The 17,168-nt window shown below is 39.9% G+C and overlaps 3 protein-coding genes across 4 annotated transcripts; 1 reads left to right on the top strand and 2 right to left on the bottom strand.

Annotated features, from left to right (window-relative positions):
* Positions 1 to 1,813: 1,813 nt before the first annotated feature.
* LOC6585359 (formin-like protein 5) lies at positions 1,814 to 2,945 on the bottom strand. The gene is made up of 2 exons (XM_002010955.3): positions 2,182 to 2,945; positions 1,814 to 2,109 (listed from the first exon to the last, which is right to left on the bottom strand). The coding sequence occupies exons 1-2, from the start codon at positions 2,943 to 2,945 to the stop codon at positions 2,040 to 2,042; spliced, it is 834 nt and encodes a 277-aa protein (XP_002010991.1). The 3' UTR covers positions 1,814 to 2,039.
* A 386-nt stretch (positions 2,946 to 3,331) lies between these two features.
* LOC6585360 (gustatory receptor 5a for trehalose) lies at positions 3,332 to 6,664 on the bottom strand. The gene is made up of 7 exons (XM_002010956.4): positions 6,035 to 6,664; positions 5,742 to 5,933; positions 5,345 to 5,539; positions 4,994 to 5,262; positions 4,778 to 4,932; positions 3,528 to 3,780; positions 3,332 to 3,431 (listed from the first exon to the last, which is right to left on the bottom strand). Exons 1-7 carry the CDS (start codon positions 6,198 to 6,200, stop codon positions 3,342 to 3,344), a joined length of 1,320 nt encoding a protein of 439 aa, XP_002010992.1. The 5' UTR covers positions 6,201 to 6,664; the 3' UTR covers positions 3,332 to 3,341.
* Positions 6,665 to 8,144: 1,480 nt separating this feature from the next.
* On the top strand, positions 8,145 to 16,961 carry LOC6585361 (protein trapped in endoderm-1). Of its 2 annotated transcripts, none has more exons than XM_002010957.4 (7): positions 8,145 to 8,564; positions 14,350 to 14,441; positions 15,437 to 15,582; positions 15,650 to 15,750; positions 15,854 to 15,956; positions 16,058 to 16,554; positions 16,623 to 16,961. In XM_002010957.4, exons 2-7 carry the CDS (start codon positions 14,351 to 14,353, stop codon positions 16,807 to 16,809), a joined length of 1,125 nt encoding a protein of 374 aa, XP_002010993.1. In that variant the 5' UTR covers positions 8,145 to 8,564; position 14,350; the 3' UTR covers positions 16,810 to 16,961. The 2 variants fall into 2 exon arrangements, with proteins under 2 accessions (XP_002010993.1, XP_043863602.1); XM_044007667.1 differs by lacking the exon at positions 8,145 to 8,564 and adding an exon at positions 12,593 to 12,697.
* Positions 16,962 to 17,168: the final 207 nt, after the last annotated feature.

The following is a 17,168-nucleotide window of genomic DNA, read 5'->3' as shown; positions in this document are numbered from 1 at the left end:
ATGGATCGTCTAGTTCTGGGCACATTACGAAAGAGTTTCAAGTGTGAAAGCAAACTCCAATGCTGCTGCACAGTGTAAATACCAACTATGTATATGGGCAATCGTTGGCCTACAACTTTTTGCTTTCCTTCGTGTTGAGACATCGAGCGTCGCGTCCTCAGGCAAATGGCAGTCAATGGAGCTGATGGAGTGGTACTTGTACTGCAACTGGAATGGGGAGCAGGGAGCTGGGAGCTGGGAATTGGCAGTGGCACACAGAAAGGGGCGTGCACCGCCCGTCGCATAAACGGAGGCGTTGGCGATAAATGGTCAATTGCATGCATCGATTGGCCAACAATTTATTGAACGTGTGTGCAAATTGATGCGGGGCTCGAGACTCTGTCACCTTAAAAGCAATTAAGGCGCGCGTGTTTGCATTTTAACTGGCGGACTGGGTGTACAGCGCCTCGGGGAGATGCATTGATTGATCGATTGATAAATGGCTCAATTGACTAACATTTTTCTTTATTTATGGGCTTCATATGAATAGCTATCGGCTATTCGCTGATGTGTTAACAGCTATTAAATGCACATTTTGTATGAATGCGATAATTAAAGAGAGAGGGAAAGAGAGAGAGAGAGAAAAGGGAGACATAAGAGATGGGATTAGTAAGAGAGAAATGATGGACTTATACGACTTAGTCGAGAGAAGGAAGAAGTAAGAAAGACAGAGAAAGGAAGAGAGAGAAGGATGAGAGAGAGAAAAAATTCGAGAAAATGGGAGAAAGGGAGAGATGCCGAAAACTGTAGTAGGATAAACAGAGCTGTCAAAGAAAAAAAGAGAAAAGAACGAAAGAGAAATGGAAAGGATTCATACAAGGCGAGAGTAAGATAATGAAAGAGAGAAGAATGGACAAGGATGAAAAGAGAAAGAGAGGGAGGGGGAGCTATGGTGGGATTGTAAAACAAAAGCCGGTGCATGCACAAATTGAAAAAGAGAGATATTGAAAGCAAGTTGGATGAGGGAGGAGGGCGGGTGGATGAAGAGGTAGAGCTAACACATTGTAAGCGATGTGCGATACTAATTTAATAGATTTGGAATATTATTAAATTGTGTAAGCTATAAAGGAAAATAGTGGCAAAGAGAGAGAGAGAGAGAGAGAGCGAGAGAGAGAGGGTTAGAGCGAGAGAGAGGGAGAGATCGCGAAAGAAAAGTGTACATAAGGTACACATGCAGCCTGAATATACTGCAGGACATAGAGAAGGAGTGAGCGAGAAAAGATGAAAAGGTTAGAGATGGAAAGATAAATAGAGAGAAGAGAGTAGGAGTGAGAGAGAAAGAGAAAAGGAAGTGAAATAGAGAGAAATAGCTAGAGAGGAGCGAAAGAGAAAAAGAAATAGATAAAGAGAAGTAGTGCGAGTGAAGTAGAGATAAATGGATAGAGGAGTGTGAGTGAAATAGAGATAGAAGAAGCGAGGGTTAAATAGATAGACAGAAGAAATGCGACTGAATAGATGAGAAGATGAGAAAAATTATAATATACAGGCAAGAGGAGGAATTGCTATCTTCAGTAAAGAGCCTGTAAAAGGTTTACGAAGGCGACACAGAGGACATATGCAATACTGTAGAGCACAGTTAGATATAAGCCTTTAATACGACAATACCTGAGCCAAATTCAGGATTGGGTCAGGAAGAGTGAGAAAGAAAGGGAGAGAGAGAGAGACAGAGAACGATGCAGATTGAGCAGCAGCCACTGCTCTCTACAGATACATAGATCGCCAGTGCGTAAATTCCAAAGAATTCCAGTAAAATAATATATTTGTTTGGTTAAGTCTTTAGTAATATTTTTATTCACATTTCAGGTATAACAAAAAAACAAAAAAAAAACAAAAAAAACGATCGCATAGCTAAGAAGACAAGACAACGCGTACAACATTGAGCTATTTACACTTATATGGACACATATGATCGATTAAAGTATATATAGTGTATATATATGGAATATATATATATAGAGTGGAGTACTTGTATGTGGCGTACATATGGAGCACATGGATCCTTACTGCCAGTTGGTGGGCACGAACTGGACGGGATTGGCCAGGAAAGGCGGCGGCGGCAGGGCGTTGATGCTGTGCGGAATAGAGAGCAGGATTAGAGATCGATGGGGCGGATGGATCGATGTGGGATGGCTGGGTACTCACCTCATGGGCTGGCTGGTCTCGGCCAGGATGGTGCGATAGGCGCGTGGACGTGGTGCCACATAGTTGGCGGAGGCAAAGCTGCGTGGATTGGCCACGGGGAAACGTATATTCGTATTGGCCCGGACGCCAGTGCGTGGACGTGCGATGCGGCCCAAGCGAGCCTGAGCTTCTGTGGCAGCCGATGCGCTCGCTGCGGCAGCGCCACCACCGCCAACAGCAGCAGCGCCGGCAACTGCACCGCCCAATGTTGGCAGGCCAGGACCGAAGCCGAATCCGAGGCCGGCTCCGGCCACAGGCGCCGGAGCGGTGTACATGGCGGACAGCTGGATGGGCACGAAGGCGGGCAGCGAGACGGTCAGTGGCACAGCTGGCGGTGCTGGTGGTGCGGGTCCAGGTGCCGGTGCGGGTGCGGGTGCAGGCGCAGGTGCTGGCTCCGGCTCCGGTTCGGGCTCTGGCTCTGGTTCCGGCTCTGGCTCTGGCTCCGGTTCAGGCTCCGGCTCAGGCGCTGGCTTCGGCGTCGGCTTGGCTTCGGCCGACTTCCAGGCGGCCAGCAGAGCGAGCACCTCATCCCGCGTTATGTGATTCGATTGTGAAGGCAGCTCGAAGCTGGGCGCGCTGCTCCAGCCGCTGCTCCATGGACCAAGTGGCGGTGGGCCGTAAAGCGAACGCTGCGCCCGACCAGGCACGAACTGAGCGCTGGCCAAGCCAACGAGGCTGACCAGAAGGATGTGTAGACACATGTGATTGCACTTAAGTCCGAGCATGTTGATTACAGTTGAATGAGCGATGCTTGTCTGCGCGCCAATTGTCCAGACGCTGGCTTATATATGCCCAGCTTCTCGAATTGGGTTAGATGAAGTTGTAGCTGGCTCCGGAAGCGGCTGCCTGAGGCCTCGATCTCCCCCCCTGCGCCAGCCCGCCTAGCGTCAATTGGCATTGGCATTTGGGCAACTGGTTCAAATGCCTGCGAATGATTAGGAAGCCAGCGAGAGAGACGCAATCAGCGTGCACCATTTAAGGCCGCATTGCATCACAAGCAGAGCAAGCAGTCAGCCAGTCAGACAGACAGACAGCCAGACAGCCAGACAGCCAGTTAGCAGGCCAAACTGGTTGATCGTCTCGGTGAACCATGTAGCGCAGTGTAGCATGTGTGTATTGGCTTATTGTTTGCCCGCCTGGCAGTCCCAGCTCTTTTCATCCTCGTGAAACTGTATGAGCACCAGCTCGTAGGTGACTATGCTGCCAGCGACCTGCCGGCGGTTCAGATTGAAAAATAAATAAATAAATGAAAGACAAGAAGACGAAGAAACGCAGGTGGCTCGCTGGCGAGCGAACTCCACACTCACAGTCAGACAGAGCTTCCTGGTGACGTTGAAAAACCGGAGGCCGCTCAGCGACACATTATCGCTGGACAGCTCGTTGGCCAGGCGCTGGACCTCGCTCAGATAGCCCGACGGCGGCACCAGCTGCAGCAGACGCAGCGGATCGCGCGCCCGCTCGTGCACCGCCGACACGAACAGCAGAACCGACAGCGAGCGGCCAATCAGAAATGCGAGCGAGAAGTAAAAGTAAACGGCGTGCATGGTCGATGGCATTTCGCTTAAGGAGGACCATGTGAGAGCGAGAGAGGGAGTGGGAGAGGGAGAGAAGGGGGTGGGAGGCATGTGAAAGAAAGCGATAATTATTGTAAGCAAACAGTTATCAGATAGTTGGTATGCTAATCACTGACTAGGAGTCAAGATTAGTTATGGGAAAACATTTACGTATAGCTAGAGAAAGCAAACACATGAGAGGGAGGGCGAGAGGGGAGTGCGTGCGGGAGGAAGGTGGCTAGAAAGGGGAGATAGAAAGACATGTGGAAGGAAGCAATAGATGGAGGGAATGAAGGGTATATATAAGAAAGAAAGAATGCATATATAAAGTACAGAGAGAAATAGAGAGAGAGAAAATATATCACCAGAAGAAAAGAAGAAGAGAGAAACAATGAATCCAAGCGGACCAACAGATAGATAAGGATACACAGAGAGAGAGGGAGAGAGAGAGAAATGAGAAAGAAAAAATGGAGGGATGGTAAGGATAGAAAGAGACAAGAATTAAAGAGAGATGATAAAAGTTGCTAGAGGCAATGAGAGAGATAGGTAGAGAAGGAGAGACATAGGAGACATGGGGAGAGCGAGAGAGATAGGAAAAGAAGAAGAGATGTAGACCCGTCGAGTGAGAGGGGGAGAGACGTAGACACAAAGACAAGAAGAGAAAGAGAGAAATAGACAGAAAGAACTACGAAGACAAGAAAAGAAAGAGAGACATTGAGAGAATGAACTGCGTAGAGGGAGATTAACATAGGTAGCATCTCTCTAGAGCTAATAATAATGAAGAGAATAGTAGTAGTAGAAGAAAAACAGAAATTAACAAGATATAAGGAAAGGCAAAGAAACTAATTTGAGAGGCAGAAGGAGAGACGTAAAAACGTAATTTGAGAAATATTGAATATGAAGAACAATGGAAGATGATCTAAAGATCTTGTGTTAAAGCTAAACTAAGAGCAAGCTAGACTAGAGCATGAAGTAAATGAGAGCAAATGGAAGCTGGCACTCACTTGATGCTCTTCAGCAGCTGCAGACAGATGAAGTACACATTGGAGCCGAACGATATGAACGTAATGCCGGAGATGGCATCGTCCACGTCATAGATGAGCTCCACAATCGACCGATAGCGTGTGCGAACATATGTCCAGAACTTCTCGGGCATGGGCTGCAATGGGGGCCAATGGGGCTAAGGATATGGCGCTCTATAACGGAAGCGTCAGACTCACTCGCTCCACCAGCTGCTGCAGTTGACGTGTGAGTCGTGTGAGCAGGTGACTCAGGCCGATGCTCACGAGGATGACGAACAGATCGATATAATTCCAGCCAAAGGTGAGCAGCACATTCAGTAGTTTGCCCAGCCAGCCAAGCCAATTGCTATAGGGAAAGACATGAAAGAACTGGACGGCAACCGCATAGAGGTACGACTCGACTGGATCCTGGCGCAGTGGGCAGACTTTGTGATAAACAGCCGAGATGATGCTCAACAGGTGCTCCACTGCAAGGAAAGGGAGAGAGGAAGAGAGAGTCATTGGGATTCTCAATGATTAGATAACCACTTCACAATCTCGTTACTCAACTGAGCGACAGCGAGAGCAGAACAGACGCCACGCTGTGTATGCGGCGAGCCAGTTGCTCGCGTTCCTTCCGGCTGGCGTAGGGCGGCAGGTGACTCTCCACTCTCGCCCAGCGCCGCATAAGCTGGGGCCATTGGCGGGCCAATTGCAGGAATTGGTAGCTGGCCCACAGGATGCTGCCATTGAAGACAATTGGCTCTGCAAGAAGAAAGTAGTTATCGCTGAGATACCCTAGAAACCGCTGCAGAACGGGGTAGTCTTTTATAAGCAACATCTAATCATATCAGATCAAACCTTTGACATCTCAATTGATTCCCGCCGTATGTTACAAACAAAAGCTAAAAACCAGCATACCCCATTCTCACAGGCTGCTCGTGTACAGTTATGCAATGTTACCCACCCACACTGCGCATATCCAGACCGCCATGCAGCGCGAAATTGACAGCGAACAGCGCATCGAAAGAGATGGCGCCAATGTAGAGCAGACTGTACCAGGTGCGCCAGCTGCGACGGCTGAAGGAGAGGCCGCGCGACGTTGCCGCCCGCACGCCGCAGACGGGCATCAGACCAAAGCACTGAGCGATGACAAGCACTGCAAAATGGTGGACGGTGGGGTGGGGAAGGGGACAGGGATGTGAATGGGACGCAACAAATGAGGCATTTTCATTCAAAAAATGTAGCTACAGCGCTCACCTGGCGAGATGGCAACATGAAAGCTGCCATCATGCAAATCACTCCTGTTTGTTGCCTGCCACGCCCATCGCTGACGCTGCTCCACACGTTTGAGCAAGGCGCGGCCGTGTTGTTGCAGTTGCTGTTGCCGCCGGCGACGTTGTTTGCTTATTTGAACAGGCCACATGAATGCGCGCGCCTTCCGTTTATTGCGGTACTTTGTCAGCGGTGGGACAATTTTCAAATTTTTGCATGCGGCGAGCGGGTGTGGGCGATCATCCGATTGATTGCTATCGCAGTTAATTTTTATCGGCACGCGCTCGGCCCTAATGTGCTTTAAATTGCCAGCACTGTGGAACGATTCCAACAGGAAACGGAGAAGCTACAAATAATGGCATTTATTATACAACTGTACAGTGACTTGCAGACTGTGCCAGTTATTTTCATTTATGAATTGTAAATTGAGGAAAAGAAATTAATCAAATGTAAAAAAAATTTTATGAGCTGTCAAGCACCGAGTTAAAAGATGTTTTGAGCGACCGTTGATTGATTTGGTGCACAGTGCATAAATGGTAAAATAATGCGAAATGAATTCGGGCTGAGAGATTATGGCGTGCCTAGTGCAAAATGTCAAAGGTTATGGTCTAAACGATCTATGATAGCCAAAGTGCCTGCCCTCAGATATAAAGACTACACTGCTAGAAAAAATTTTATAAAATATATTCATTTAAATTATTTACAAAAAAATAATTGCTGAGCTTGTTCAATTATTATAAGAAATTATTATTTTAAATGTTTATAATTAATTTTTTTATTGAATTAGAAATTAGAGTTCACATAAAATTAAAACTAATTTAAAGTAAAGCACTGCCTACTGAAGCCTTCGGCTTGCTATATATAGTATATTACTTAATTTAGACTATATTATACAGTATATTTGTTACAATACATAATATATTGCTCAAATATACATTGAATATGTTTCATATTTTTTGCAGAATAAGTGCCTTCTTAAAACTTATGTACCTAATTTCGCTTAGTGCAGAAAGCAAACGCCATTTCTATGCATTAATAATATATATAAATATATATACCTTATTAGTATATCTATATATATATATATATATATATGTGCCTTATGAAGACATATATCTAAAAAATAATTGCTAATTTTGTAATCTGTGATGTGTATTTGGATTATGCGTTAAGTAAATCTCTTTAAGCTAATTAGCTATTTATGTTTTAAGAGCGCAAACAACGACAACAAAATGATAATGAAAGTGGGTCGAGTAAATGATATATTGTCTGGATTCCGGGTTTCACTTTTTCTTAGTAAACATCTGGATCTCGAACAAGATTTGGTCCCATAAATAAAAATGTGACTTTTGTCATTTTATTTTTGTATTTAATTTTTTTGTACTGGATGCGGATGCTTGTTTAAAAACTGTAACGGATCAACAGGCAAACGGGCAAACGGCTAAAGGCAAACCTGTTGCATCAACACTTATAATAGATTCAATTAGGTGGAAACGTGTTTGGAGCTGCGACACACATCCGAACCTGATATAAACAAATGTGTATGTATATACACATTGCTATATACTAATGTGTTTATCACTTAAGTAAGTGAAGTTGATTAAGTAAACTTAAGAAAAACTAAAATTGCTTGACATATCAATGTGTATACGACTTTATGATATGATTCGAGCTATTGATTGAGTTTTGAAACTACCAGAGTTAAAATGCTCTAGTTGCGATGGCCAATAGAAATATTATTTTTGTATTTATTATTATACAATAATATTTATTTAATTTTGTTATCATTCAAATGGAAGTTTAAGTTGAAGTTGATTTCCGTTTCCGGTGAGTGTAATTCATTTCTTGACTTTCAAATTGGCAATTTGCGTGCTGTGCAACTGCAAATAGTTGCATTTATTTATTTATTTTCAAGTTTGTGAGAAATAATTTCTTTGGGCCGTTAACATTTGAATCTTAGCTGAAACAGTCGATTTTATGTCTTTGTCGATTTTAGAGCCAACTGGTCACCCTACTGTTAATTATCGATCGCACCTTATGTGCATAACAGTATCATTTGAGAACAACAGAAACAGCAGCTTAACATGAACCCCCCGCTACATCATTTGTTGTTGTTGCGCCGCTAGATTCGGACGTGTGTGTTGTTTTTCTCCTACGCTTAAGCACAGAATTTAAAATCGAAATAAAAAATATCGAACTTCGTTTGTTGACAAGTGTCATACCGTTATTTGCTATAGAAAAGATGATCGCGTGTACATTTAAGTGAGCAGCACAATGCCTGGCCCACCTGCGTACAGACGTGCTAATAATACCTCAAATCAAATTGTTTTTTGATTTGTTTTCTTTTTTTAAAGTTGTGATTTAAGCTATTGGCCAAATTGTAGCCAGTGCATTCAGCAAAATGCAAACGAAATATACTAATTATCAATAGTGGCGCAATCGCGAAACTCAAATCCTTTCGACAAATTTCCCAGCTACCTTTCAACAACAACCAAAAAACAAAATATCTCAGCGGGTAAGCCGAACTTGAACAGTTAATAAATGTGTAATAGCTACTGTTAAGCATGATTGTGTGTGTGCGCAAGTGTCTGTTTGCGCGTATGCGTGTGCGCGCCTGGGTATATGTGTGTGTGCATATGTGGCTTTAAAATATAATTTGAAACACTCAACAGCAGCTGTGTTGTTGTTGTTGTTCCTGTTGCCGCTGCTGCCATGATAAAGATTCAACGGCTGTTCGCCTGCACAACAACAACAATAATAATTCATCTGCCCTCCCTTCTCTCGCTTGCGCGCACAGTTCAGCATCAGTCATTGCACACACACGCACATCTGCAGCAACTGTCACACACATACACACACACACCTATACGACTTTTTATCGAGCTCAACCAAAATGAATTCACATTCATCTGCGCATTTTTGTTTTATTCTTTCCCAATTTTCGCTTATTTACTTTGGTTTCTTTGTTGTTGTTGTTGTTGTTGTTATTGCTGCAGTTCCTGCAATTAGTTTCATAGCCAACAGCTTGTGTCGCCGATTCATTGTCATCTTCTGCTGCTGCTGCTGCTATTGTTGTTGTTTCTTCGTTTAACCCCGCGCTCACCGTCTGGGCTTGGCTTTGACCAAACCAACGGCAGCTGAATGATTCATGCAATAATTTTCTCTCTCTCTCTTTTTTTTTTTTTTTTTGTTATTTAGACGGAAACAGCTTTTTTTATATAAATATAAAAATATATATAAATTTTTATCTTCGGCGAACGCATTTGAAGCTCAGCCTATTTCAATTTAGAGAAGAGAAAAAATTCTACTGCCACAATCTCAATGTGTTTTTTGGTGTTAATTTCATTATCATATTATAATAATATTTATAGAATGTGTACACATACATATGTATATGCATATATATGCATATGTACATGTATTTATTATCACGCTAATCACTTGCTTGAACCTGTATGCAATTCCATTCGGGTTTGCGTTTCGATTAGTCAGCCGAAAATGCTGTCTTAATTTGAGTTGCATATATTTCATTTGTGCTACATTCGCATAAATAAATAATAATGAAAGAGGGAGAAGCCCATAAACAAATAAGAAAATGCTGAAACTTTTGATTTTCTCTTCACATAATTTTGTATATGTATTTGCTTTTAGTATTGTATCAACTACTCAAGTGTTACATCGAATTCGAACTCGAATATATGTATCTTATAAAATATGTCATTAAATCAATAATAAAGAATAAATTTATGACATGGAATTCTTAAGCAAGAAGCAAAGTTGGGTGGTTCTAAAAGTAACGCAACTATATACGAGGTGTGCTCAAAAAGTAAAAAACTGTATTTATGCATGAATATCCATTTTGTTTCCCTTCAAATTATTACAAATCACTCGAAGTCGAAAAGAGATTCCATTCCTATATGTTATGCCGATCATGCCAATTATAGCTTATACATACATATATCCTCATCTAAAGAGAAGTTTGTTGAATATAAAAATTCTATCTGATTAGCATAGGTAACTTGTCATTTCACAATAGAACGAAAATTTATATAGAATATATCTATAGCTCCATAACTGTTTATGCATATAAATTACCTAGTAGCTTAGTTTAAAGTTCATATTCGTTTGTATATATGACAAATCATATTTCGTGTTAATTGACTTTAAATGGCATTGATTTATGGCCTACTTATGGAGCGACCCTCGCTGCCTTGCAGGGGAACCCTACAACACTTTTTGCCCCTAGCATATGCATATGATTATACTGTTGCCCACCATATAAACCGACCCTCTTTTCAAGTGAATGATCTGATATATATCTACATATATACATATGCGTATATATGTGTGTATATATAGTACATGTATATACATACACATACATACATATGTACATATATACATATATTTCTTTCTTGCATAAATGATCCAGCTTATCTTTAATATCAGTGGCCCAGCATTATGCGAATGGGGGAGTTAGTTGGGGGAAGCATACCCATACACACTCACACGCACAGCTGGCTGCATATATTGTGCATATCCAGATTTCAATTTGTGTTTTATAACCAAAGAAGTTTTAAAGTAAATACAGAAGTTATGGCCGAAGCTAAAATACCCTATATAAATTATTGAAAGGAGTAAATTAACTATATACATATATAGCAATATCTTATATTATGAAAGATTTGTTTTTGTTGGACTTACAAAATAAAACTCATAAACATTTATAAGGCAATGTCAAGAAATCAAAAATTATTTCTTATTAGGATGAAAAATGATCTACTGTTAAATTAATGGTTACAATAAAAGTTATATGATATTTGCGTAAATTTGGACTATCGCAAAATGATCTGAGACAGATCCACAAAGACGGATCCAATAGAAAAGATTTCATAAGAAATTTACATAGATATGAATATATAGTTATGGATCAAGAATGTATATAATACGTTATATAGATAGAAAATCTATATAACTAGATACATAGATACGAATCAGGAATATACATATGTACATATCTTATGTATAATCATAATCCTGATATAGGTTCGTGCTATAATCACCTTTTTGAAAGTCCAACACCCCTTCAATGATATATTTAGTATGCTGGAAGTAAGGTAATTTAAGGAAACCCTAACAGAAACTAGTAAGAGCTCACACTCATAGATATATAACTGTCTGTAGATATCAGATAACAGGAATATAGATACATTTGCATATGAGAAATAGTCAATAGACTTCTTATCAGAGCCTTACGCATTTTGTTGACATATTCATAATGCCCTTCGCTAGGGCGATGGGAAAGACAACAATGCATAGCTCAAGGAGAGGAAGAAGAGCACACACACAACAAACACGCACACCCGCACACACATGTTGGATCATGCATGAAAGCGGGCCGCATAGTTTACCCCAAAAGAGCTCGACACAGAGAGAATGCCGAAAAAAAGAACGCTGATGGAAACTGAACCACAATTTAGCTAGCGGGGGAGAAAGAATATATGGATGGGGAGGTGGAGTAGGAGGAGGAGGAGAAGAAGATGGATGAGGAGGATGAGGGGCTGAACCACTCAATGATGGTTGGGGCAAAGAGTCACCGGAAATCGCGTTAAATGCGTAACAAGGCGCTTTTTAATTCAAGCGATTCAAATACAAATAAAAAGCCTCTCAGGCCCAGGCCCAGTCCCAGGCCGGGAATGACCGGGTAGGCATTAAATAAATGAAATTGTTTCTATGCAAAACAGTTGAAACGCTGCGTCCGACCTGCCACTTCTTGTTATCTCTTCAGCTGCATACAGAAAAAATCTCTAACAGAGTGGACAGGAGGAACGACTAGCAAATACCCTAGGCAATGATTTCGTTGATCTTGTTTGGAAGTAGAAATAGTACTTATATACCATTGGCCATATACCTATCGAGCGTCTATGAATATGAAAAGAGTTATTGAACTAAATATATTTAGTCTAAATATTTTACAATCATATCGTTCAAGTTCATATTTTACAAGTTCAAGTTTTATTTTATTTAAAAAAATTTATTTTGGTCGATAAGTCCATCTAAAGTCAGATAGTTGTTTTGCTTGCTAAATAAGCGCACTAATCTCTAATAGTCCTTCAAGGAACAACTAAGAAATTCATATTAGGCATATTCATTAACGATATTCAAATCGATATCAGACATGAAAAGCTTTAAAAACTATTTATGTATATTCACTTTCTCTCCAAACTAATATCCCCTGTTTTGGCATTATGTTACAGGGTATGCAGGGAGACAAAAAAACTACCCACAACAACGAAACTGTCACAATACGAAAAACAAACAGAGCTTAATTGAAAATTTTATTTTCATTGCTCTCTCTCTCTCTCTCTCTCTCTCTCTCTCTCTCTCTCTCTCTCTCTCTCTCTCTCTCTCTCTCTCTCTCTCTCCCACATACACTCCCGCTCTGTAATGATAAATTCTCTCTTTTATTTATTATTTCTTTTTTTCTTGTATTTTGGGTTCAACATTTCGTTGTGGAGGATCGCGTCGCAAAGTTCGGTTCAAGTTCTTGCAACATGTGTTAGAGTCTAAAATTCCGAAAACTCGCACAGAAGAAACAACTGTGTTTATTTTTCTATTGAAATAGAAACTAACTTAAAAATTTGGAAGGTATACGAGATGTTTGACAATGTGCTCTTGCTTGTTATTTCAATTTGTGTTGCAAAACAAAAGAAATCAGTGTTGTATCCAATGGAAATACACAGTTTACAAATGAATATAAGTTTTAAATGTAAATATTGTCCCTCTTAGAAAGATTTAATCTATCTGTTCAATGGGAATAAGTTTGTTTTTTTTTGTTAAGCATTTCTAAATCGGATCTCTAATAAAAAGAAACTAATGTGTATCAACCTTTTTTGAGTGTTTTACTTTCTTAGTTGTTCTATAGTACTGTATAAGCTAAAAATATAGGCAATGTTTTTATCATGATGCAAAAAAAAAAAAAAAAGGATTTTTAAATTTTATTAAACATTTTCTTTACTTACTGATTTAAAAAATCGTTTTTAACACTGCTAAAACAGTGTTGTAGAAACAGCACATATACATGTTATTGGTAAAAAAAAAAAAATCATTTTAAAATTTTAAGAATTTGATTTTGATTGTTTGTCTTCTTATAGTGCTTTTCCTCAAAGATAGAATACCGTAGTATATTTATTACGAATACGTTTTTAACACTGAAAAATAGTGTAAAAAGTTGCGTACGTTTTTGATACAAGAAGCTTCAAAATTATCGCCTAATTTTTTTTTTTTTTTTTTTTTAATCGATCATAATAATAAATATATTTTTAGGGCCCTCGAATATTATATACATATATTTCTACTGCTTTTTTACGATTTTCTTTCTTTATCTTCACCTTCAAGTTCTTCGCGACTCACTTTTAATTGATTCTCTATGCTACCTAACCTAGTATCTCCTTAGCTCGGAGTATTTTCCTTACTTTTGACCTTTGCATTTGAACTTATCTTTTTTGCTTTTGATAATTTCACAAAAGAAACTTGAATTGGTCGTAAAAATTGTATATACTTTATACAGATATGCGTACTCCCCATTTGGCTGCTGATAGCGCCTGTAATTTGGATGATTTTACAACATTTTCACTTACAGCGAAATGTGAATGATAACAATTAACGTAATACGAAAAGACAACAGGAAATGAAAAATTGTAAATCCGACAATTATAACATTTTTTGTTTTTATATTTATCAGGAGCTAGAAACAGAACAACTATAGATTGTTAGGCATAAAAACTTACCCGACTGAGGAAGATGAAATCTGGAATGACTTTAGGTTTTTATGCTAATTGGGAATTTATTGGGGGATCCCATAAACTCTATACAATAGGTAGTATGTAGTATTCAACAGGAAGTCGAGCTTCCTCTGTCTGTCCATCTCAGATCCTATTAGAGACTAATTCCTGTAGGTCTTACTATATGACGCCTAGATCAAGATTGCTTTTAATGATCCATAAGCTTTCAACCAATCAAATCCCACATGAAATAATATATAGATATGAATATAGAGTGCAAAACTGTTAGTTAGGGTATACCATAGTCGAACACACTCGCCCTCGCCTCAAAGAAATATTGATCGAACAGGTACTCAACTGATCTCCATATATAAACAAATATATAAGTACATATTCATATATGGTATTTATACATATGATTAGCGCATTTTATTGTAAATTCCAAAATTAGCTAATAATAAAATAATAATGATAATCATAATTAATAAATGTGTGTTTTTGTGTTCCGCTTTGCAGCATGGATGCCCCCACTCAGTCGATATACCCGCATTCCGCAACGCTTTTCGCTGCCATCTGTGCCTGCGTATTTGTGACCATCGGCGTGTTTGGTAAGTGGAGATTGGAGAACGCTTCTCAATCAGTTTACATTTAAAATATAAAATATATTGATTGATTGATTGATTGGTCGACTGACTGATTGAGCAAAGCACGAGCAGCCATAGCAAAGGAAATCGCTATGAAGCAAAGAGTGCTCGACGATATTACGTAATTTCTGGTCGTATCGGAAAGTTACATCTATGCCATTTGATACTATAATCGGAGAACGACAATTCATTCACATGATAATGCTAAATGCTTATCGTTAGATGACTGAGATGATGCATATAAATCACTGCCGGTCAACAGAGTCGGCAGTTCGGAATTTCCATTCATTTGTCGGGCCCAAGACGATTCATAATCCAAAAGCACATTTCTATCGAATATTTGAAATTATTAACATCATCGATAAATTAACTGGTTTCTGGAATATGGCTATCGCAAGTAATAGCACTATTGTTTGGTCACCCTATAATAAAAATACGATTTCTTAGTCAAAGAGTATAAATATGTATAATCTGTAAAATAAATATGTGAAAGGTATATATAATATGCACATATATGTATATGTAGATATTCAGTTATATGTGTAAAATGTTTATAACGACTTAACTGTACAGAGAAGAAGAAGAGTGACAGTAAATTTGCCCTCTCTCTCTTTCTCTCATTCTCTACCTTTTGCTTTCCCTTTCTTCTCTTATCTCGTTGTCTCATTCTTTCACTTTCCGCCTTTCACCTACTATCTTTTTCCCTTCCTCTTTCTCTATCATTTTCTCTCTTTATCTCACCTCACCGATATAGAGATATATCCCTCTCTTTCTTTCCCTTGCTCTTACCTTACGATAATCTTTCTTTCTCATGATTGTTTTTTTACTAATTCTTCATCTCTGTCTCCCTATTTTTTCCATTTACGTCTGTCACTCTCTCTCTCTCTCTCTCTGTCACCCTTTCTATATTTCTTTCCTCTCCAAATGTTTGAATACATTTGTTACGAATCAATTTCCAGGCAATCTGATAACGCTGCTGGCTCTTCTCAAGAGTCCGACGATACGGGAGCATGCAACAACCGCCTTTGTCATATCTCTGAGCATATCGGATCTATTATTCTGCTCTTTCAGTCTGCCCCTGACAGCCGTTCGGTTCTTTCAGGAGGTGCGTCAACATCGAATTCTATATTGATATTGAAATCAAACTAAATCCTTTTATATATCCATTGCAGAGCTGGACATTCGGGACGACGCTGTGCAAGATCTTTCCCGTCATCTTCTATGGTAATGTGGCGGTCTCTTTGCTCAGCATGGTGGGCATTACACTGAATAGGTAGGGGTTCGATCTCGAATAGGAATGGGAACTATATATGTGGACTGGAATTGATTTACAACTATTTTAGATAAACTAATCGACTTTAATTTCTATTTATCAGGTATATACTCATCGCCTGCCATAGCCGATACTCACAGATTTATAAGCCGAGGCTAATAACGCTGCAGCTGGTCTTCGTTTGGGCAGTTTCCTTTCTGTTGCTGGTAATTTTCAAACAAGTCTAGAGATATGTGAATAGTACAGATATATGTACATACTAATGCACTATACTGTATATATACTATATACCATCTGCTGATTTCAGTTACCACCGATTCTGGGCATTTGGGGCGAGATGGGCCTGGATGAGACCACGTTTTCGTGTACGATACTGAAGAAGGATGGCAAATCGATTAAGAAGACGTTGTTCATAATTGGTTTCCTGCTGCCGTGTGTGGTTATACTTGTCTCCTATTCCTGCATCTATATAACTGTACTTCATCAGAGGAAGAAGATACGCAGTCATGACAATTTTCAAATTGGCGCCTCAGCCGCCGCTGCCAAGGCGGCTGGATCAGCATCTGGATCATATGCGACTACAGTGAGCACTCGCAAAGCGCGCGAGGATAATCGCCTCACTGTGATGATGGTCACCATATTCGTTTGCTTCCTCATCTGTTTCCTGCCCCTGATGCTGGCCAATGTGGTGGATGATGAGCGCAACACCTCATATCCTTGGCTGCACATCATTGCCTCTGTAATGGCCTGGGCCTCCAGCGTCATCAATCCGATTATCTATGCGGCCAGCAATCGTAACTACAGGTAAGACTCAGCACAAAGAACGAGCCATGTTTTTTTCCTTACATAGATACATACGTTCCTATTTTTAGGGTCGCCTACTACAAGATATTCGCATTACTCAAATTTTGGGGTGAGCCGTTATCGCCGATGCCAAGTAAAAACTATCACCAAAGCAAAAACTCAAAGGAATTATCGGGCGTTATTCGCAGCACGCCATTGTTTCATGCTGTTCAGAAGAATAGTATTAACCAAATGTGCCAAACATATTCAGTATGAGTCTTTTGTATTCGAATTTTGCAATACGACATTAACTACTTATTAAAATATACAATTTTTTTTTAATTAATTAATTATATATTCGAGCGCTTAAGAAAAACAAAGTAAACAAAACAAACAAATATATACCTAGATTATTATATTGACGATAATATAACGCATTTTTATTTGAGAAAAACAGTCAATATAGCTATAACATAGCTAAAATGTACAACACTGCAGAATATTCAAATGTTTAGCGCTGAGAACAAGACATTTACCTCGACGAAATAGTGATGGCACCGTGCAGCCGAAACTCCAGCCAAACGACGCAGCTGAAATAAGCTAAAATAGCAGCACTGCTGACGCGAGCTCCAATA

This window comes from Drosophila mojavensis, unplaced genomic scaffold, assembly GCF_018153725.1.
Source record: "Drosophila mojavensis isolate 15081-1352.22 unplaced genomic scaffold, ASM1815372v1 contig_136, whole genome shotgun sequence".
Classification (NCBI taxonomy): domain Eukaryota; kingdom Metazoa; phylum Arthropoda; class Insecta; order Diptera; family Drosophilidae; genus Drosophila; species Drosophila mojavensis.
This window is presented reverse-complemented; position numbering and strand designations above follow the sequence as displayed.